Source organism: Lepidochelys kempii, chromosome 1, assembly GCF_965140285.1.
Source record: "Lepidochelys kempii isolate rLepKem1 chromosome 1, rLepKem1.hap1, whole genome shotgun sequence".
Classification (NCBI taxonomy): domain Eukaryota; kingdom Metazoa; phylum Chordata; order Testudines; family Cheloniidae; genus Lepidochelys; species Lepidochelys kempii.
The window spans coordinates 110,931,424-110,955,509 of NC_136380.1; the positions used below are offsets into that span (position 1 = coordinate 110,931,424).

Here is a 24,086-nt window from a genome sequence, read left to right on the forward strand (position 1 = left end):
CCTCTGACATCCTCACAGATGCAGGAACTAATTTCCTGGCAGGAACTATGGAAAGCCTTTGGGAAGCTCACGGGGTGAATCACTTGGTTGCCACCCCTTACCATCATCAAACAAATGGCCTGGTGGAGAAATTTAATGGAACTTTAGGGGCCATGATACATAAATTCGTAAATGAGCACTCCAATGATTGGGACCTAGCGTTGCAGCAGTTGCTCTTTGCCTACAGCGCTGTACCACATCCCAATTTAGGGTTTTCACCATTAGAACTTGCATATGGCCACGAGGTTAAGGGGCCGTTACAGTTGGTGAAGCAGCAATGGGAGAGGTTTACACCTTCTCCCGGAACTAACATTCTGGACTTTGTACCCAACCTACAAAACACCCTCCGAACCTCTAAAGCCCTTTTATTCCAGAGAATTAAAGGTTTGTCAGTTTACAGCCCAAGGAGGAGATGACGCTGAGTGGCCTGAAGGTGTCTACTATGAAGGGAAAAGCGCTGGTGGCGTGGAAGAGGTGAACCTCTCCATGACCCTTGGGCGTATGCAGCGACAGCAGATCAAGGAGCTGCGCATTAGCTACGTGCCAACATTCTCAGCCACCCCAGGACTGACTGAAAGGGCATACCACTCCATTGACACAGGTAATGCTCACCCAATTAAAGTCCAACCTTACTGGGTGTCTCCTCAACCTAAAACAGCTATAGAACGGGAGATCCAGGATATGCTACAGATGGGGGTAATCCGCCCCTCTGGCAGTGCACGGGTATCTCCAGTGGTTCTAGTTCCCAAACCAGATGGGGAGATACAGCATTTAGCTTATGGTAGTCCACGCAAAAACGTAACTCGCCCAGACAACTATCCAATGCCACGCACAGATGAACTATTGGAGAAACTGGGACGGGCCCAGTTCATATCTACCTTGGACTTAACCAAGGGGTACTGGCAGGTACTGCTACATGAATCCACCAAGAAGAAAGGTCAGCCTTCACCACACATCTCGGGCTGTATGAATTTAACGTACTCCCTTTCAGGCTGCGGAATGCACCCGCCACCATCCAAAGACTTATAGATGGATTGGGAGAAGTCGCCTACCTTGACGATGTGGCCATATTTTCGGATTCCTGGGCAGAACACCTGGAACATCTACAAAAAGTCTTCGAGAGCATAAGGGAGGCAGGACTAACTGTTAAGGCTAAGAAGTGTCAAATAGGCCTAACAGAGTGACTTACCTTGGACACCAGGTGAGTCAAGGAACTATCAACCCCCGACAGACCCCAATGTGGACGCTATCCAAAAGTGGCCTGTCCCAAAGTCAAAGCAACAGGTCCAATCCTTCTTAGGCCTGGCCAGATATTATAGGAGATTTGTACCACAATACAGCCAAATAGCTGCCCCACTGACAGACCTAACCAAAAAGAAACAGCCAAATGCCATTCAGTGGACTGAAGAGTGTCAGAAGGCCTTTAACCAGCTTAAAGCGACACTCATGTCTGACCCTGTACTAAGGGCCCCAGACTTTGACAAACCGTTCCTAGTAACCACAGATGCGTCCGAATGTGGTGTGGGAGCAGTTTTAATGCAGGAAGGACTGGATCAAGAATTCCATCCTGTAGTGTTTCTCAGCAAGAAGCTGTCAGAGGGAAAGCAACTGGTCAGTCAGTGAAAAAGAATGTTACGCCATCGTCTACGCTCTGGAAAAGCTACGCCCATATGTTTGGGGACGGCGTTTCCACTTGCAAACCAACCATGCTGCACTACAGTGGCTTCATACCGCCACGGGAAATAACAAAAAACTTATTCAGTGGAGTTTCGCTCTCCAAGATTTTGATTTAGACATCCAACACATGCAGGAGCTTCTAACAAAGTGGCTGATGCGCTTTCCCGTGAAAGTTTCCCAGAATCAACTGGTTAAAATCGTCCTTGAGATGTGGAAAATATTGTTAGTCTTTATATACACCCTGAGTGTCACAGTTATACCAACCTAACCCTCCTGGTGTAGAAAGCACTATATCAACAGAAGAGCTTCTCCCACCGACATAATCCACCTGTGCGAGAGGCGGTGGCTAACTACACCGACAGGAAAAGCTTTCCTGTCAGCACAATAGCATCTTCACTGAAGCACTATACCAGCACAGCTGCACCACTGCAGGGTTTTAGGTGTAGACATGCCCTAAGCAGCTGCAGACAAGGCAGGGACTCAGCCTCTAGCAGCAACTAAGTACTTAGTACTACTGATTAAAGCCTGGGGGCAGCCACACAAATCTGTGTAAGTGAGATTGGGTCGCATGTGGCCCAACTAGCACACAGCTGTGGCCCAGCTCAGTTGTGCGCTGAAGGCCAGCCCATGTGGCTGGGTCCAGGTTCCCAGCTGCCCAGCACAGTAGGATCCGAGCTGCCCCACCATCCAGCGCAGCAGGGTTGGGGTCCGGTCGGGGCTGCCGGCCAGCCCCACATGGCAGGGGGTCCGGGGCGGGGCCTGGGCTGCCGCTGCCCGGCCACTCAGCTCCTGCGGCCCAGGTAACACACTGTGGGTCGCATAAGTAAGTTGAGAACCACAGGTCTAAGCCAGAGGTGGGCAAACTATGGCCCACGGGACCATCCTGCCCAGTCCCTGAGCTCCCGGCCAGGAAGGCTCACCCCCATCCCCACCCTGGCCGTCTTCCCTCCCCCGCAGCAAAGCCGCCACACGGGCAGTGAGGCTTGCACCCTCCCACCTCCCAGGCTTTCAAATAAGCCTGTCCTGCCGCTCTGAGTGGCATGGTAAGGGTAAGGGGGGGGGGAGTTAGATAAGGGACAGGGGTCCCGGGGGGGGGGGGGAGGGGTTGGATAGGGTCCTGGGGGGGTGGTGTGGTTAGGGGCAGGGGATCCCAGGAGGGAGTAGTCAGGGAACAAGGAGCAAGGGGGGTTGGATGGGTCGGGAGTTCTGAGGGGAGCATTCAGGGGGTGTGAAGTGGGAGGGGGCAGATAGGGGGCGGGAGCCAGGCTGTTTGCGGAGGCACAGCCTTCCCTACCCAGCCCTCCATACCGTTTCGCAACCCTGATGTGGCCCTTGGGCCAAGAAGTTTGCCCACCCCTGGTCTAAGCCCTTATAAAACCTCATTCAGCTGATGGAAGAATTGCTTGACAGGATAGGAGCAAAGAAGAGCGTATGTGATGGGGAAGGTAGGAAAATGAGGACAGGGAATTGATGGAGAGGGTTGGAAGTGCTCTCCTTATATATTTCTAGGAACCAAAAGAGAGAGAAAAGAGGTATGTCCTTCCCCATAGAAGAAGAGAGTAATGAGCCACCCCATGCCCCATCTTCCAGGGGGGAGCATCTCTCTCCAGAAAGCAGCTTTTTCTTTTAAGGCCACGTCTATACTAGAGAGCTTACAGCAGCACAGCCCTATCGATGCAGTTGCACCACGGTAAGGTCTCTCATGTAGTCACTCTATGCTGATGGGAGAGAGCTCTCCCATCGACATAATTAAACAACCCGCAACGAGCAGCGGTAGCTACGTCAGCGGGAGATGCTGTCCACACTGGCAGTGTCTTTTTTTCTTCCCATACCCCTGAGCGACATAAACTATACCAACAAAAGAGGTAGTGTAGACATAGCCTAAGAATCAGCAAGAGACAGGGGACTTCAAAATTTTACACCTACAGGCCAAGGCTCTGTATGCTGCCAGGAAGCACCTAGCCCCAGGGAGCACAGCCTTTCAGCTGGGTGTCTAGCCAGCAGGCAGCTAGCCCATCGCTCCAGCCCAGAGCTGGCTGTTGCCAGACCCAGCACAGGCCATCGGCAGGGCAGAGCTAAGCTACAGGAGCGGGCTAACACAGCAGGGTGAACATTCTCACAGAAGAGGTAAGTGGGACACACCTTCAAGGCAACCCCCAGGGCAAAAACCAAGCACACAGCAGTTGACAGCGTTTTATGGCTGTCCTCAGGCTCTGAGCAGCAGAATTAAACTAAGCCCTGGTCTACACTACACGTCACTATAAGTACATCACTCAGCAACATGGAAAATACACCCCTGTGCAATGCAGTTATACTGATCTAACCCTGAGCGTAGACACTGCTATGTTGACAGGAGGCCTTCTCCCATTGACATAACTACAGCCTCTCAAGTTGGTCTACACTATTGCTTAAATCGATGTAACTTACATCACTCAGAGGTATGAAAGACATCCTTCCTAAGCGATGTAAGTTACATCGACCTAGTGCCGGTGTGTTCAGCATTTATGTCGGCAGAAGACGCTCCCCCGCCAACACAGCTTCCGCTTCTTGCGGTGGTGGTGGCGTAAGAAGCTTGCCGACGACGGGAGCTCTCAGGAGTAGTGTAGGCTTGCTCTCAGGGAGGTGGAGCACTTACACCGACTGAGGAGAGTCTTCACTGAGCGCTAAAGCAGCACTGCTCCAGTGCTGTAAGTGTAGACAAGTCTTAAGTATTTTGCTGCTGTTGCTAAAGGCTGAATCCCTGCCTTGGCTGCAGCTGCTTGGAGGGAGAGCAGGAGACTGAGACACTCCCGGGTTTCCCCTTTTCCCCAACTACCACAGCAGCAGGCAAATGGAAGTTTCGCTCTCTCCCCTGGGGAAAGTGGGGTCTCTCTCCTCCCACTTCTGGCGCCTCGAAACACACAGGGCGAGCACGTCCCACCCTCTCCATCTATTTTCCCTGGTCTCCTTCTCCTCCCCTTCCCCAGGGCCATGGCACGGAGCAGGCTCTCAGCCGCCGCCCCACCCCTCTCCCTTGGGGCAGGGTCTCCATCAGCCGGCCCACGCCTGCCTGCCGCTCAGGGCGGGCACGGCCCCGCTACTCCAGTGAGGAGCAAGCTGACAGCAGCAGCCGCCCCACCCAGAGCAGGGGGCCTGGGTTTCAGCCGCGGGACGCCGCGCGAGGCGGCTCCCCGTTGGGCTCGCGCTGTCCCGCGAGCTCCCGGGCGGGGGGAGAGGGGGGGCTGTTACCTTCGCTCTTGCCCAGGATGCGGCAGCACAGGTTCTGTAGCAGAACGTTGGGGGATTTCTGATCCGGACACGCCATCCTCACCCCGGGGCGTGGGGAGGGGGCGGGGAACCTCCCTCTGCAACAGCCCCCGCGCGCGCGCCCTGCGCCTCACAGCCTAACGGCCGCCGCCTCTCATTACCTAGGGCGCCATTTTAACAGAACCCGCGGAAAGCAGCAAGCGCCCACAATACCCTTGTGCGCTGGGCGACCCGGAGCGCGCAGCGCCGAACACCGCCCGCTCTCCTCACACAGCCCCGGCGGAGAGGTTCCGGGGCACAAAGTGACCGCCGGTCCTCTCAGCCAGATACTGACCCCAGACCCACACGTAGAGCCCGTTACCATCGCAGGGGGCGGCTAGGATTAGCACAAAAATCAGGACAGGAATATGCAGATCTCCCCGCCCCCGTCCCCTCGGTGCTGACGACAGGTTTTTTGTTTGTTTGTTTGGTTTTTTTGGGGGGGGGGTCTACAAGGCCCCTGCCAGACCCAAGACTCTCCTGCTCCTGCCATGGTGACACCCCAGCAGTGTTTCAGGCTGTCACCCGACCTGCTCTATGTCGTCACCAGCCTCACGACCACCCAACGATGTCACCGAGTTATGTCATGCTGCAAATGAGGGCTGGCCAAAATACGGCCCCTCCAGCCACCAGGAGATTGCAAAATGCCAAGACTTCTGTTTCCATCCTGAAATGGGATGAAAAATCAAAAGCTCCGCTGCCCTCTCCAAATGCCCTGTTCCCCAATAGCTCCCTGCAGCTTAGCAGTGTGATCTTTATATTATACATTACACCATATTTCATAGAAAAGTTGAAATTATAAATCTTACTCTAACAAACATAGAAAAGAAATATTTTGATAATTTCCTGTCACACATGCTTGTTATCAATTCACCGTCCTGTGGAACATTTCCATTTTGTGGAATCAGAATTTTCTGACAGAAAACTGTCCCACTGGAAAAATTTCAACTTGTTCAATGCAAACAAGGTTGTGGCCTAAAAGAAACCAGCATATGATGCCTGCACTGCTTGTCCACCTTGAAACAGATGCAGGATCTGATGGAGATTTGCAGCCTCCATAATCTCTGGAGTTTGGTCTCCACCCTGGCTCGGTTCCACTGCTTAATCATGATGTTGAGTATGTAAGCAGTGTCAGGATGAGCTCCACCCTGACATCTGGTGGTGAGGTGTGGCAAGTTGTGGAAAAGAACTTCAGGGGCCGATCTCATTTGCATAGGCACACCCACCCCGCCTAGAATGAGACCATAGCTGCCCAAATGGTCAGTTTGGCTGCTGTGGGATCCCCAGTGTCTCTGTTATTGGGGCAGGAAGAATAAACTGTTATTACCCTGATTATGGGAACTGTGCTTGGCACTGTACGTGGCCTTTTGTTATGATGGAGGGATTCACCATCATCTAAGTAGCACTCGCTAGCCAAGGGTCATGGGTTCCAAAACTCTGTGAATGGAGAGAGGCTGGGGACAAGTATTAATACTTGGTGGTATGGGCCTTACATACTAATTGCACTTCCTTCTCTCTCCACTGTGGAATATCAGAGCTAATTTTGATTTCATTAGAAGTCTAGTTATAGGCTGCTGAGCTGAATTCACCTAAGAGCTGAAATCAGTGAGTGTTGTGTTAAGTAGTGGGGGAGCCTGAAGATATATTGTGGAGCAGTTTGCGGGATGGCTGGAGTGCCTTGTGGACAGGCTGGTGAAGCAGTTTGATGCGGAGCAGATCGTGGATGGCAGGAGCTGCTCGTGGGCCGCGGAGCGCAGTTGACCGAAGGAGTTCGTGGGGCGGCTGGCGGAGCAGAGCGCAGCTGAGCGAAGGAGTTCGTGGGGCGGCTGGCGAAGTGGAGCGGAGCTATGGGGCGGTCAGCTTCAGATCATGTAAGGTGCCTCTTACCCCTGTCCCATCTCCACCCAGGTTGGGAGGTAAAGCTCCGCAGATAAACTTTTGAACTCTGGGGCTGCCCTGACCAGGGACAGAGACTTTTGGGTCACTGGACTTTTGGGACTTTGGGTGATTTGAGGTTGCTGGACTCAAGAACCAAAGGGAAAAGGGCATGCCCCAATTTGCTTGGGGTGGGTTTTTTTTGCTCATGGGTTGTGTTATGAATCCTGTTGGTGGTGTTTCCCCAACATAATGCCACAGTGTTTCTCTCTGTTATTAAAAGGCTTTTTGCTGCACTCAGACTAGGTGCTTGTGAGAGGGGAAGTATTGCCTCTTGGAGGCGCCTAGCGGGGGTGGTATATATTTGTCCCAGGTCACTGGGTGGGGGCTCAAGCCGGTTTGCATTGTGTTATTGGAATGGATCCTCTAGATATTGAACCCAGCCCTTGTTGCTGCCAACTCTGATGGGCAGAAGGGTTATAAGTAGAAAAAAGAAAGAGACACTGGGAAAATTTTATCATTTGGAGGGAGGTGGCTGAGGATGTCAGGAAAGGGGGAAATGTCAGGCTTTTCATTTTCCTCTTGAAGGCAGGTATGCATATGTGTGACCCCTCCAGATGGGTTACGGGCCACCACCTTGATCAAAATACTAAGGGCCCAAGCACTAAAAGCAGGAGTCTCTACTTGAGCTAATGAGCAAGCGTCTCTAGCCAAGAGCTGAAACAGACCCACAGACTGTGTCAACGCAGCAGAGGGATGTCACACATAACACACACTGACACATGGGTTACATGTTTATATTTGCAAAATGCTGCTTGCGTGCATCTGTGGTTAAAAGAAGACTAAGGGCCCACTCCTGGAAATTCTTACTCATGTGGTCTTTACTAAATTATAGAGGGAGGAAGAAGTAACCCATATATTTACATTACACAACACTTTGTAAAAGGTTCTTGTGACTAGCTTTTGAAAATCTCTAACACTTCTATCATTTGCAGCAGGCCTCTGAAATACAACTTGGAGAAAGCTCTCAGAATAGAGAAGCACCTTTCCTTTTTCCCCTGAAAATCTGTTCATGTTTAACGGAGTTATAAACTGTTAAAAATCACCATTTCCCTTAGCACACTTACATTCCATAGGAACATTTTGGGATCATATCAAAATAATAATTGAACTTGAACTAAATCCAAGATTGTGTTCAGGCCACCAAAGCAGCAGCAATAGCCCTCACTGTAGCAGTGGTGAAGAAGGAGAGGGATGGCTGGGCTGGGCTGGGCTGTCCCCCACCCCTAACCCTGAGCTGGCATGGCACATAGTCCTAGAATTCCATCCTCTCCTCAGGTGGTCCCACATAGGACAGAAGCTCCTGCAACTCCTGTAGAGATTAGAAAGAGATGGACCAGGCTCCCATGACCACCCTCTGGAACTAACAGAACATCACACCTGCCCCTCCACACCAGGACAACAATTTTCTCCTGCAGCCAGTTAATGTAGTTATTGCCATAGCTCAAGTGCTAACAGTCTGCTCTTCAGTGCTGAGTGTTCAAGGTCTAAAACCCTGCTGATAATGCATGATATGGGAGTTACATTTGTACGTAATAAAAATGTTTTTAACTGATTCTTTAAAAAAAATCTATAAAAATGATATAAAGGAAAATTATGTAGTTGCAAAGTCAAGCACTCAAAAGTTAGGAAATGCCATTGTTGTAGTTACCTGTGCAACCTTAATTCAGCTCCCTTATGTGTATGCATTATGGTACAGTCTTTAGTTAGATGATCACTTATCACTTTTTCCACAATCTTTTTCCTCCTTCAGTGCACATGATGGATGCACAAAGAGGCAGAATTAATGTTGAATGGCTTATCATAAAACTGGCATTTCCTGACCTTCAGATGTTTGACTTTGTAATGTAAATACATTTAATCTATCAAGGCAGATGCGGGTTACTCATATACCATATAAAGAACATTGACAATACAGTGCCAGGAAACATTGTTGCTTCACAAAATCTTTAGATCCCAAGGAAACCCAACAACTAGCAAACATTTTGGTACTGACATAATTTCAGTTTGTAAAATGGACACACTTTAACTATAACAAAAAGAACGAGGAGTACTTGTGGCACCTTAGAGACTAACACATTTATTTGGGCATAAACTTGAAGTGGGCTAAAACCCACTTCAAGCTTATGCCCAAATAAATGTGTTAGTCTCTAAGGTGCCACAAGTACTCCTCACTATTTTTGCTGATATAGACTAACATGGCTATCACTCTGAAACTTAACTATAACAGTTTCTGCTCCTGTTAATCATTTCTAATTATGACTATTATATAGGTCATGGCTCTAAAGCTAAAAAAAACATCATGGAACAGAATAATAAGAACGCACTGTTAAAATGCACATACTCATGCATGAGTGAACACACATGCAATTACCCATTTAGGTTTCCAACTCCTAATCACAACAAAACCATATTCTTTGTTTATGATTCTGAAATATCGTAATGGGTATCATTATTATTAATCATTTGTATTACCATAGCAGCTAGAAGCTTCAGTCATGGACCAAGACCCCATTGTTTTAGGAGCTATACAATCACAGAACAAAAAGACAGTCCCTGCCCCACAAAAGCTTATGATCTAAGTATCAGACAAGAGACAACAGATGGATACAGACAAACAGGGGAGTACAATGAAACAATGAGAAAATATTGGTCAGCTTGATAGACAATGGTCTCAACATACCAGCAGCCTAACAGTTGCCAAGTTTTTTAGGCTTCACAGCAAAGGAGAGTTTTAAGCAGGGTTTTGAAGAAGAATAATGTAGTAGCCAGGGGCGCCAGAATAGGGATGCCAGGGGGCCATGGCCTTCCTACTTTTTGAAAGTTTACAGGCCTGAACTGTCCACTTTTTGATATGGCCCCTTGGCCCTCGCCCCTCCCCTTCCCCCCAAGGCCCTGCTCCATCCCCACCAGGCAAGCAGCTGGAGCCTGGCCAGAGAGCCCAGGCAGCAGGGGGCGCCGCGCCATGGACCTTCCACCTGCACAGGCTGGGCGGGGGCGGGGGGCTGAAAACAGCCCCCAGCTTGTGTCCCCACCCCTGAGCCTGCCACTTAGGGAAGGCGGAGGGTTTGCGGCTCCTCACAGCTGCCTGGCCTCGCAGCTCTTACTATGGCTTGGCTGCAGCTCTGAGGCCCCTTCCCCCGGTCAGAGCTAGGTCAGGGTAAGAGCCACGTGGGCAGCTGTGGGGACCCACAAACCCTCCACCTGCCCTGGGCGGGGGGCCCACAGGGTTGGGACACGGGCTGGGGGCTGCTCTCAGCTCCTCCACCCCAGGTAGGTGGTGGGTCTGTGATTCCTAGCTCACTCCGGCTTCCAGGTTGGCCAGGGGTGGGGCAGGGACGGAGCCACAGAGGAGCAGGGGGCCCCCACACATTTGGAAAGCCTCCACCACGGCTGAAAGTAGCTGTCTTGACGTTTTCTGGGAGCTCCTCCCAAGTATGAGGGACAGCATAGGAGAAACCATAAAGTTGCTTGTTCAAAAAATTTAAAAAGAGGGCAATGGAGGCTGGAGTCGACATCTTGATAGTGAGTGAGAGATGATAGGGTGGGTATAGGTCACGCAGTTAACACCTGTGACTAATTGAAAGCAAAATTAAAGTGTTAATTTTTTAACGTGTTAATTGCATACCTGTGGGTGGGGTGGGAGTCATTGGTGGTGGGGAGGGCTGAATCATCAACCCCCAGCTCCGTGGGTGGCAGGGGGGAGAAGAAGCCCCAGCCCGCAGCTCCAGAGGCAGCAGAGGGGCTGAAGCAGTCTCAGCCCGCAGCTTCCCGGGTGGTGGGGGTGAGCCCCAAGAGCAGCTGAAGCCCTGAGCCCCAAGAGAGGCTGGAGCCCCCAGCCCTACACCCTGAGAGCCCCACGCACCACGGACGGCTGGAACCTCGTACTCCATGCCCCGAGGAGGGCTGAAGCCCAGAGCTTCCAGCCCTGACCCTATATTTGAAAATTAGAAAAAAAACCAAAATATTGAAATAAATGGTATTCTAATATTGTTTAACAGTGTGATTAAAAACTGCAATTAATCACAATTAATTTTTTAAACCTTGTGATTAATTTTTTTAATCATTTGACAGCCCTAATAATAATAGCTTTTGCAATTCTTGAGTAGGTTGCATTGCTCTGAGTGCAGAGAACACATCAGTGAACACAGATAAATACATATTTTTAGAATGTCTACAGTGACTTACAAGGAAATTTAATTTATCCAATAGTAGGTTACGCGGTGACTTGATCACAGTCTACAAGTAACTACATGGTACTTGATCATTTGATAGTAGACATCTCTTTAATCTATCAGAAAAAAGTATCTCATTGGAAGGTGAAGACTGATAAATTCAGACTAGAAATAAATCATAAAATTTTAAAACAGCAATGGTAATGAACTATTGGGACAACTTACCTAGAGATGTGACACTTTCTCAATCTCTTGAAGTCTAAATCAAAACTGGATGTCTTTCTGAAAGTACAGTATTACTGAAGTTCAACCATGAGACATGGGCTTGATGTAGAAACTACTGGGTTAGATTCTTTGGCATTATCTCCTGCAAATGTAAACTAACTTGTTTTTCTGTGTGATTGGCCGAACAAGAAATAGGACTGAGTGGACTTGTAGGCTCTAAAGTTTTACATTGGTTTATTTTTGAATGCAGTTATTTTTTAACATAATTCTAGTTTTGTAAGTTCAACTTTCATGATAAAGAGATTGCACTACAGTACTCGTATTAGGTGAATTGAAAAATACTATATCTTGTTTTTTATAGTGCAAATATTTGTAATAAAAAATATAAAGTGAGCACTGTACACTTTGTATTCTGCGTTATAATTGAAATCAATATATTTGAAAATGTAGAAAACATCCAAAATATTTTAGTAAGTGGTATTCTGTTGTTTAACAGTGTTATTAATCATGCAATTAATAGTGATTACTTTTTTTAATTGCTCGACAGCCCTAATTTATAATATAATAAAAAATCAAAATTAGTAAGGCTTCAATTTTATCAAAACAAAATATTTCTGTGAGGTTGTTTTATGTTCCTGAAACAAAACTTTTTGGAAATTTTGTTTCGTCGGAAATTTTTTAATTTTGAATATTCATTCCAATTGGGGATAACAAGGACATTTTGAAGTGTCAAAATTTCCCATGGAACGGAAAATTTGAGTTTTCCAGCTTTAGTCACATCATTTTCTAACTCAGGCTTTCATGTTAATCTTTCTGAGCCTTGGAGAAAGGAAGAAAGAGTATTAGAATAAAATGCTGAATACAAAGAATAATTGGTAAATATGTAACTCTATATTTGTAGTGAGATATTTTTGTAGAGATGTGAAAATACCACAAAGCTCCTAACATACATAAATAGCTCATTAAAATGACCTAAAGTCAATAACCAAGCAAATAATGTATCTGAAATGAATTGCAAATCTGTACAAGAAAATATACAAAGTATGCTTAAAATCCTAAATCAAATACAATGAACACATAAGCTGGAATTAGAGATTGTTGCATTGTAAAACATAGGTGAAGATTTTTTCTGTACTTTACTAACCTTACTCTCTTTTCTCATGTCCCCAAGTGACTGTTCATGGTCCCAACTGCAAATCTCACATCAGCTTGGGCCCCGTGACTCAAGGTCAGGTTTCAGTGTTTATTCTGTAACAGCTGATGGTAAAACAGCACCAAGACGGTTATGGAGGAACTGATTTTTCAGATATTTTCTTTAAAATGTTAATTTCAATTTAAACTTTTGAAACAACATTTGTTATCTTGAATTTCTTTGAACTAACTCACTTTTATTTGAAAAAATTTCTAACAGTATGTTCTATAAAAAGTGTTTCTTTGAATGTGTATGTGTCTATCTGTATTTGTAAGTCCTCTAAAAATATTTAAGAGTTTTCTGCTCTCCTGTTGATTGCTAGGATTTTTTCAATTAGTCATTTTCTCCCTTGCCAACCAACTATAGAGGGAAACAGGAAAAATGACTATGCCTAAAGTTCAGTTAAATGCACAAGCTAAACAAACTGAAAATTAGAGGAAAACATTTTTTTCAGCTGGCTTTTTTCAGCTTTAACTGTCTTTGTTGTTGTTCATGACATAGTAGGTACAACATTTTTAGACATAAATGATTGTCAAGTTAACAGCATCACTTGAAGTCTGCATTTTGAGCTTGATCCTACTTCCCTAAATGTTAAAAGCAAATCTCCCATTCACTTCAGTGGGACTATTCACATGTATCAAACTAAGCATGCATTTAAGTCCTAGCAGGACTGAGACTGTGGATCATATTTCCAGCTCAGCCACGTAGATGATATTTAGGCAAGTCACTTAACTTTCTGTGCCTTTGTTTTCTCATCTGTACAATGGGGATAATGCTTACACCTACCTCACAGTAGTGTTGTGAGGCCTAATTAACATTTGTAAAGCTTCTTAAAATTGTAAAGTATTATATTTTAATTCCTTAGAACTGTATTGGGGTGTCCATGTCTCATCAGTCATAGTGCTACATCGTTCTCTTCCATCAGAATTAATAATGAATCTAAGATGCAATCCTAGTGTTAGGAACAATCACGTATGTATTACTGGATGTTTAGGATGAAAGATAAAAATGAGGTTCTGAACAACTGAGGTCACTGAAAAAAATCACATGGCACTTTTTGTTAGAGTAGGGGTATAATTCCCAGCGTCCCTGCCAACTTCCCATTTGGTTAATAACATCCTGTCTATCTAAATTCTCCTTGCAGTCTTATTGAATGATATTTTTCTTCATTTGCTGTATTAAACTATTGAATCATTTTGCTTTACATTGTTAAAAATCTGCTTTATTCTACCAAGCAAGTGGCTGCACTGTAGCAGTGTAACTAAATAAATATTAAATAAAAGGTAAGGATATTCAACATGCTTTCAAATCCTCAGATGAAAGGTGGTATAGAATTGTGAAGTATTAATTATTATCACCACTGTTAAATCTGTAGCAACAGGAAGGCCTCAGCCAAAAAAGGAGCTCCAATGCCCCATTGGTTTGGTTGTCCTAAAATGCACCACATATCCAGAAAAACTTTGCTTGGTTCCTGGATGTGCTGGGGAACTTCTTCACTCTTTGACAGCGTAGCTTGGCAGCCAAATTAAAGTAGCTAACATTTGCTATGCCAAAAGGTACAAAGATTTTTTAAAAGGACCTACTGGGTGGTGGATCAGGAGCTCACATCAGCAGTTCCTTCATTTTAAAAAGCCTGAATGAGATGAAAGAGTTGCAAGCGTATTCCAGGAGAGTCAAGGACATGGAGAGATATACACACATAAACAGACGCATTAAGCAAGTAATCAAAACCTTTGAGAATGATTTTTATTAACTATATTTCTTAGGTTTCCTAATGTAGTTAGATTAATTTTTTAACTGAGAGGCTAGTTAGAGAGGGCCTATGTTTTCCATTTATAACAATACTTTGTACTTATATAGCACCTTCCATCTCAGAATATCTGGTACTGTACAAGTCTTACAGAATTATTTTCAACATCCCTTTGAGGAAGGTAAATGTTATAATCCCCATTTTACAGATAAAGAAATGGAGGACTGACAGGTGAAGTAACTTGCCCAAGGGCACACAGGAAATCGGTAGAAGAGCGAGGACTATAACCCAGGTCTTCTCCTTATGTTGTTCTTTAACCACAAAACTATCATCACTTCCTATTTACAACTCTTTGTTCTGCAGCATTTATAAATATTGCAATTATCTTTTGGCTGCATTCTATTTAAAGAATATGCACTCAGCATGTCTCTAGAAGGCACATGACCATCATGCATCCATTCTGTGCAGATCTTTCAGTTTTCATAAACTGGGAAAACTGATCATTATTTTTAATAAGCTGAGCTGCCCCTCCCCCCAGAGCTCTGGCACCCTACAGGGCAGAAACGCCCCCATGCCCCCATGCCCTGCATGGGGCAGAAACCCTGAGCCCCAGCGCCTCACAGAGCAGAAGCCCCAAGCGCACCCCCCACTCCATGGCTGAAGCCCTGCAGGGATAAAGCCCCAAGTCCCCCCTTACCTCCCTGTGGCTGACGCCAGGAACCCTGAGGCCCCCCTTCCACCCCTCCCCAGCTGGGCCATGGAGTTTTTATAGCATGTTGGGGGAGCCTCAGGGAAAAAAAAAAAAAGGTTGACAACTCCTGCACCATGGTACAATCTTGACTGATGGACAGCTGTGTCCCCTCAACTCTCCAACGAGGAGTGCCTTTTATACTGCTTTGCGGGGAGAACAACCACTCCTGCTCTGTTCTCACATGGCCTCTAGCATGAAAAACACTCCCAGCTGAATATATAAGTGCTTCTGGTCAGCCACTCCTAAAATATATTGGAAAGCAACACAGCAAATTCCCAGTCCTAGACTTGTCCCCAGAAAAGTACAGCTTGTACTGCCCAGCTCTTTCCTTCTGTGCAGAACAAGCTCATAAAAAGTTGGTCATTTCATTAATAGAAAATAATATGCACAAATCTTATCTCAAATGGAGGCTCCCAAACATTTCAACCCAAACACCTTGTCCTATAAATAAAATAAGTTTATTCACTACAGAAAGATAGATTTTAAATGATTATAAGTAATTAGGCATAAAAGTCAGAATCAGTTACAACAAAATAAAAGGTAAAAAACAAACTAATACCTAATTTGTCAAGTAAGTGAGTTTAAAGCAAATGGGTTACTCTCACCATGTATTCACAGCAGTCTGGCTAGATTCCTTCACGCAGGAACACTCCCCCAAGTTCACTGATGCTTCCTTTGTCTTTCAAACATTGTTGATACCGTGAATAGAGATGAGGGGAGAGAGGTGATTTGGGGCCTCTATTCTTCATTTTTATGTCTTTTTCTTCTCTTTGGGAATAATCTCCAACTGGGGTTCAGGCGACAGCAAGTCTGTTTGCCAAGATGTAAATTTCTCACTCGCACCCTTCTTCCTGCCAAAGAATGGCTGCTCAACCCGGTAATAGTCCACTTGATTATGTTGACACCTGGCTGAGGTACTGGCTAACCTTCTGTCTCTGAGGAACTAGTTTGGGCTGCTTTTCTAAACTTGGAGCATATCTCAGTAATGTCATACAGTAAATCTTATAACTTTACATACAATGTTGCTATACACATGTAATCAAGACAACAATGTTCAGTAGATTATGAGTTTTCAAATGATACCTTACAAGGCATACTTTGTACAAAATTTATTGTAATCTTGTAAAAGTGGTGAACATAAGGGTACAGTCTGTCACAATCTTCTCTCCAGCATAAACTACTGAAGATGCGAAGCAGACCCATTAAAAAGGCCTTCATCCAGGGAGACTTTCTCCCCAGCTTTTTTTTCTTGGGATCTCTTCCCCTTAACAAGCAGGCGGATCTCATTTGGAATCTACTCCTGCATCTCAAATCTGGATATAGCAGACCTAGCTGTGGAAGAACTTTGGAAATCAGTAATGATCTCATTCATTTTTATACTTGTGTTCATGATTTGAAGTCCCTTGCTCTTGTTGAATAATACTGATCACACTCCTCAGTTTCTTCTTGTATTTGAGTTTGCTGTATTATCATCCTACCTGATACAGAGCCTGTTGCACAATTAAATATGTGATCAAATCTCAAAATAAAAGTATCGTCCAATATTTGATGCTGTGACGTCATTACAGAGAAAACCCATCCTAATCATTTCCCTCATTAGGGACATATATAAATGCTGGAGTGTCTATTAAGTCCAGATCTCTGACACCAAACAGTTGAGGCAGAAAACATCACACACAGTAATATGGTTGCAGGTCTACTTTCTGAAAATCAAATAAGGGAAACTGATCAAGAGCTGTGTGTGCTAAAGGCCTCTTAAAATCAGACCACTTATTTAGGTGCCTAATATGAATTTAAGTGCCTGACTTTAGGCACCTACATACAAAAAATTTGGCCTAAATATAAAACACAGAGTATCAGTAAAAATTTGCTGGCCACCCAGCTTCACAAAGCTATTTGCCTCACGCCCAGACCTGCACCTAAGAAAAAGAGCATTGCACATCCATTCACAACTAACTTCATTTTAAGAAAAGGAGTACTTGTGGCACCTTAGAGACTAACCAATTTATTTGAGCATGAAGTGATGAAGCGATGAAGTGAGCTGTAGCTCACGAAAGCTCATGCTCAAATAAATTGGTTAGTCTCTAAGGTGCCACAAGTACTCCTTTTCTTTTTGCGAATACAGATTAACACGGCTGTTACTCTGTAACTTCATTTTGTAATCAACTGCCTTATCCCCTCAACTGCCTGTGCTACTGGTTAAAAAGAAACTATATATCACACAATTCCTGACCAAATTATTAAAATACCTCAGAGAAAAGGAAACTTACATAAAAGTCTGTCAAAAATATGCTGGATATTTGACAACGACATTAGTGTAAATATAACTTAAAAATATTACAAGTAGCTACATATATATCTAAAGTTGCAGAAAAATATTTAATGTTATTTAAGACAGTTTGGGATCATGCAATTAAGACTGTAGCATAATAATATATATGCACAAGAAGCAAAGTTAAGGCTACACATTCAGCTTGGAACTTGCCATTTCCTGATTTTTGAATTATCGGAGAGAGAGCATGCCACCTCATAAAAGTAAACAAACAAAGGCCAAAGCACAAATTGAGATTAAACTAGCTAGAGACACAAAGGATAACAAGAAAACATTCTCTATATACATTAGAAGGAACAAGACGACCAAAGACAGGGTAGGCCCATTACTCAATGAGGGGAGAAAGAAAATAACAGAAAATGTGGAAATGGCAGAAGTGCTAAATGACTGTGTTTCAGTTTTCACCAAAAAGGTTAGTAGAAATCGGATGTCTAACATAGTGAACGCCAGTAAAAATGAGGTAGGATCTGAGGCTAAAACAGGTAAAGAACAAATTAAAAATCACTTAGAAAAGTTAGATGTCTTCAGCATGGCAGGGCCTGATAAATACATCCTAGAATACTCAAAGTGCTGACCGAGGAGATGTCTGAACCATTAGTGATTATCTTTGAAAACTCCTGGAAGACGGGAGAGATTCCAGAGGACTGGAAGATGGCAAATATAGTGCCAATCTATAAAAACGAGAATAAGGACAACCCAGGGAATTACAGACCAGTCAGCTTAACTTCTGTACCCAGAAAGATAATGGAGCAAATAAGCAAATAATCAATTTGTAAACACCTAGAAGATAATAAGGTGATAAGTAACAGTCAACATGGATTTCTCAAGAACAAATTATGTCAAACCAACCTAATAGCTTTTTTTGACAGGGTAACAAGCCATGTGCATACGGGAAAAGTAGTAGATGTGGTATGGTATATCTTGACTTTTGTAAGGCTTTTGATACTGTCTCGCATAAGGTGGGTGCAAAACCGTTTCCAAAGAGTAGTTCACAGACAAGCTGGAAGGACTTCTTGAGTACGGTCCTGTTCTGCTCGATATCTTCATCAATAATTTAGATAATGGCATAGAGAGTACACTTATAAAGTTTGTGGATGGTACCAAGCTGAGAGGGATTGGAAGTACTTTGGAGGATAAGATTAAAATTCAAAATGATTTGGACAAACTGGAGAAAAGGTCTGAAGTAAAGAGGACGAAATTCAATACGGACAAATGGGAAGTACATCACTTAGGAAGAAACAATTAATTGCACACATTCAAAATTGGAAATGACTGCCTACAAAGGAGTACTGTGGAAATGGATCTGAGGGTTATAGTGGATCACAAAGTAAATATGAGTCAATCGTGTATCGCTATCGTTAAAAAAAAATAGGCAAATATCTTTCTGGGACGTATCAGCAGGAATGTTGTAAGCAAGACATGAGAGTAATTCTTCCACCCTGCTCCACACTGATAAGGCCTCAGGTGGAGTGCCTTGTCCAGTTCTGGGTGCCACATTTCAGAAAAGATGTGGACAAATTGCACAAAGTCCAGAAGGGAGCCACAAACATGATTAAAGGTCTAGAAAACATGACCGATGAGGGAAGATTGAAAAAATTGGGTTTGTTTAGTCTGGAGAAAAGGAGACTGAGGTGGGACATGATAACCGTTTTCAAGTACATAAAAGGTTGTTAAAAGGAGGAGGGTGAAAAATTGTTTTTGTTAACCTTTGAGGATCGGACAAGGAGCAATGGGCTTATATTGCAGCAAGGGAGGTTTAGGTTGGACATTAGGAAACACTTCCTAACTGCCAGAGTAGTTGTGCACTGCAACAAATTGCCTAGAGAAGTTGTGAAATCTCTGTCATTGGAGGTTTTTAAGAACAGGTTGGACAAACACCTGTCAGGGACGGTCTAATTATTACTTAGTCCTGCCTTGAATGCAGGGGACTGGAGTAGGTGATCTATTGAGATCCCTTCCAGTCCTATGATTCTAATCTGCACCACAGTACTTGTAGTTAGCACCAAATGACAGTGCCTAGATTTAAATATGAAGAGAGTGGTGGTAGGGTATTCTCAGCATGTGTGGGCTCCCTGACTCTGGAATTTTTTTCTACAACCAGTTCAACCGAGTCCAACTTTGAAAACAAGCAAAACCTATCTATTTAAATATGGTGGGGTATTTTTTGAGGGGGCTGTTTAAGATAATTTGTTTCGTAATGGAGCTCTTTGTGTTAGTAAGCCTTGGTTTAACTGACATACCATGCAGTTTTATTTATTGGAAGTGTACTCTGATGTTAACGATAGGCACATTTTATAAATGTAAATAAAAAATTGTTAGCAGGAAAGGCAACAAAAAATAAAATTTTCCGGAAAAGGAAAAGCCTTTCTTAAAGCAGAATATTCAAGCGACAAATAATGGAGTGGGTAAGTACTGTAGCAGGCTCTATGTTCTACAATGATGGGCCCTGAAAGAGTTTTGCTGCTTGACTGAAATATACCATGTGGTCTGTTTGTTTGGGGGAACATGTGCTGAGCCCAGCGGCCTGCTAGGCAAGGCTGAGAGCTTCTTAACGAGGCTTTGATCCCCAAGCCCTTTAGCACCTATCAACCCTTAACCAGGGGGCAGGGCTACTCAGGAACACTGGGGCTTTAAAAAGCCCACTCCTAAGTGACCAGAGAAAGCTAGTGAACAGGATCAGCTAACAGGGGAGTTTTGCGAAGGAGTTTAGAGGGAAAATGTGAGGGGGGGTAGATACACTTAACATTATTTAATCTTAAAGCCCAAAACATTCCCTGATAAAAACAAAACATCAACAAAGGAATGAGCTGCAGGAGTAAAAAGAGAATGCAGGCAGAAGTCCAGCAATAGAGTGGGGGCTATCCAGTTTATTGCACCAATGCAGCATGTATGATTACCTGCCGTATGGACAGGTGGTGTATGCGTGCATTCAGTGTAGGGAGCTCCTGGCCCTCACAGACCATGTATGGGTTTGGAGACCAGCGTGGCTGAAACGGAGGAGCTAAGGGAGACAGAGAGATACATAGATACACTTTCCGGGACATAGGAGAACTATTCCACCCCCAGTCTGACAGCCTCTGTGTCATTGAGGAGGATGAAAGTCTCAAGAAAGTTGAATATCCAACTGGAGCAGAGAAAAACGATCCCATAGTTAGGACCCTCCTTCCAGATGATGTCATGGTATCTTCTTGCACTGAGGGTACCTCCCCAGGGGAGGGAACTCCAGTTATTAGGAAGAGAGAGGTAATAGTTATGGGGGATTCGGTCATTAGAAACATAGATAGCTGGGTTAGTGATGACTGGGAGAACTGCATGGTGACTTGCCTGCCTGGTGCAAAGGTTGCGGCTCTCTCAAGACATCTAGATAGATGTATGTGTAATACTGGGGAGGAGCTGGTGGTCATGGTACATGTAGGTACCAATGACAAAGGGAAGGATAGGATAGCGGTCTTGGAGCCCAAATTTAGGCTGCTAGGTAAGAGATCGAAGTCCAGGACCTCTACGGTAGCTTTCTCTGAAATGCTTCTAGTTCCATGTGCAGGACCAGTTAGACAGACAGAATTGCAGGGTCTCAATGCATGATGAAACAATGGTGTAGGGAGGAAGGATTTCGATTTATTAGGAACTGGGAATTTTTTGGGAAATGGGGGCCCTATATCGGATGGGTGGGCTCCACCTAAACCAAAATGGAACCAGATTGCTGGCACTTAAAGTAAAAAGGTCAGAGAGTAGTTTTTAAACTAAGGGCTGGGGGAAAGCCGACAGGTGCGGAGGAGCATTGCTTTCAGACAGAGGCATCCCTTCGGGGAGGATCTATTAATGGAAATTCTCTATATCCCATCATGTAATGGCAGACAGCTAAAAAGTGACAAGTTTTTAAAGTGCTTATATACAAATGCTAGACGTCTAAATAATAAGATGGGTGAACTAGAGTGCCTCGTATTAAGTGAGGATATTGATATATTAGGCATCACAGAAACTTGGTGGAATAAGGATAATCAATGGGACAGTAATACCAGCGTACAAAAAATATTGGAAGGATAGAACAGGTCATGTTGGCATTATGTGAAAGAAAGCATAGAATCAAATGAAGTAAAAATTTTAAATGCACCAAACTGTACCGCAGAATCTCTGTGGATAGTAATTCCATGCTCTAATAATAAGAATATAGCAGTAGGGATATACTACCAACCACCTGACCAGGACGGTGATAGTGACTGTGAAATGCTTAGGGAGATTAGAGAGGCTATAAAAATGAAAAAAACTCAATAATAATGGTGGATTTCAACTATCCCCATATTAACTGGGTGCATGTCACCTCAGGACAGGATGCAGAGATAAAGTTTCTTGACACCTTAAATGACTGCTTCTTGGAGCAGCTAGTTCTGGAACCCACAAGAGGAGACGCAATTCTTGATTTAGTCCTAAGTGCAGCACAGGATCTGGTCCAAGAGGTGAATATAGTTGGTAATAGTGACCACATAATTAAATTCAACATCCCTGTGGTGGGGAAAACACCGCAGCAGCCCAACACTGTAGCATTTAATTTCAGAAAGGGAAACTACACAAAAATGAGAAGTTAGTAAAACAGAAATTAAAAGGTACAGTGCCAAAAGTGAAATACCTGCAAGCTGCAAGGAAACTTTTTAAAGACACCATAATAGAGGCTCAACTTAAATGTATACCCCAAATTGAAAAAACATTGTAAGAGAACCAAAAAATGCCACTATGGCTAAACAACAAACTAAAATAAGCAGTTAGAGGCAAAAAGGCTTCCTTTAAAAAGTGGAGGTTAAATCCAATTGAGGAAAATAGAAAGGAGCATAAACTCTGGCAAATGAAGTGCAAAAATATCATTAGGAAGGCTAAAAAAGAATTTGAAGAATAGTTAGCCAAAACTCAAAAAGTAATAGCCAAACACACATTAGAAAACATAATCTCAACCATACATATAAAATGATGGAGTCTAAATGACCTGTTACCACCCAAGAAAGAGATCTTGGAGTCATTGTGGATAGTTCTCTGGAAACATCCACTCAGTGTGCAGCAGCAGTCAAAAAAGAGAACAGAATGTTGGGAATCATTAAGAAAGTGATAGATAAGAAGACAGAAAATCTCATATTGCCTCTATATAAATCCATAGTACCACCCACATCTTGAGTACTGCCTGCAGATGTGGTCGCCCCATCTCAAAAAAGATACATTGAAATTAGAAAAATTCAGAAAAGGGCAACAAAAAAGGGGCATGGAACAGCTTCCATATGAGAAGCGGTTAATAAGACTGGGACTTTTAAGCTTGGAAAAGAGATGACTAAGGTGGGATATGATAGAGGTCTGTAAAATCATGACTGATGTGGAGAAAGTAAATAAGGATGTTTTAATTACTCCTTCTCATAACACAAGAACTAGGAGTCACCAAATGAAATTAATAGGCAGCAGGTTTAAACCAAACAAAAGGAAGTATTTTTTCACACAACGCAGTCAACCCGTGGAACTCCTTGCCAGAGGATGTTGTGAAGGCCAAAACTATAACAAGGTTCAAAAAAGAACTAGATAAGTTTATGGAGGATAAGTCCATCAATGGCTATTAGCGAGGATGGGCAGGGATGATGTCCCTAGCCTTTGTTTGCCAGAAGCTGGGAATGGGTAACAGGGGATGGATCACTTGATGATTCCCTGTTCTGTTCAGTCCCTCTGGGGCACCTGGTACTGGCCACCGTCGGAAGACAGGATACTGGACCTTTGGTCTGAATGGACCTATGGTCTGATCCAGTATGGCCATTCTTATGTTCTTATATTTTAATGACTAAGAAAGAGTTGGACTTTTGGAGGTTTTAGCTTCAAAACAGAGACTCCAATGTGGAAGTCTAGGGTAAAGATAGGTATTAGTAGACTATTAAAGACTATTAGTAACTAACTAATCTCTGTAATGAAATGTAATGAAGACACTAAGATAGCTGACTGAATGATGAGAACAGGTTACAGATTGCTGGGAAAGAGCTGAAGTGCTGGGCTCATTGGATTGTATCACTGAACTAGATTGCTTCAAAATCAGCAGCCCAAGTAGAGTAAAGCAGTGTAACCCTTCTGCCCGTCAGAGTTGGCAGCAACAAGGGTTCAATATCTAGGGGATTCATTCCAATAACACAATGCAAACCGGCTCGAGCCCCCACCCAGTGACCTGGGACAAATATATACCACCCCCGCTGGGTGCCTCCAAGAGGCAATACTTCCCCTCTCGCAAGCACCTAGTCTGAGTGTAGCAAAAAGCCTTTTAATAACAGAGAGAAACAATGTGGCATTATGTTGGGGAAACACCACCAACAGGATTCATAACACAACCCATGAGCAAAAAAACCCACCCCAAGCAAATTGGGGCATGCCCTTTCCCTTTGGTTCTTGAGTCCAGCAACCCCAAATCACCCAAAGTCCCAAAAGTCCAATGACCCAAAAGTCTCTGTCCCTGGTCAGGGCAGCCCCAGAGTTCAAAAGTTTATCTGCAGAGCTTTAACTCCCAACCTGGGTGGAGATGGGGGCGGGGGTAAAAGGCACCATACATGATCTGAAGCTGACCGCCCCACAGCTCTATAGGCTTTCGCTCCGCTCCTCTCCGCTCCACCAGCCGCCCCACGAACTGCTTTGCTCAGCTCCGTGGCCCACAAGCAGCTCCTGCCGTCCCATAAACTGCTCTGCATCCTACCAGCAGCTCCCGCCATCTATGAACT

The 24,086-nt window shown here is 44.4% G+C and overlaps 1 protein-coding gene across 4 annotated transcripts in view; it reads right to left on the minus strand.

The window, feature by feature from the left end:
- Nucleotides 1-5,170, minus strand: part of TUBGCP3 (tubulin gamma complex component 3) — a 152,498-nt gene extending 147,328 nt beyond the window's left edge. For all 4 annotated transcript variants that reach the window (XM_073350050.2, XM_073350029.2, XM_073350040.2 and 1 more), the window contains exon 1: nt 4,945-5,170. In XM_073350050.2, the coding sequence (XP_073206151.1) occupies nt 4,945-5,020 (76 nt within the window). In that variant the 5' untranslated portion in view covers nt 5,021-5,170. The remainder of the gene's footprint in view (nt 1-4,944) is intronic.
- Between the last annotated feature and the right edge of the window lie 18,916 nt (nt 5,171-24,086).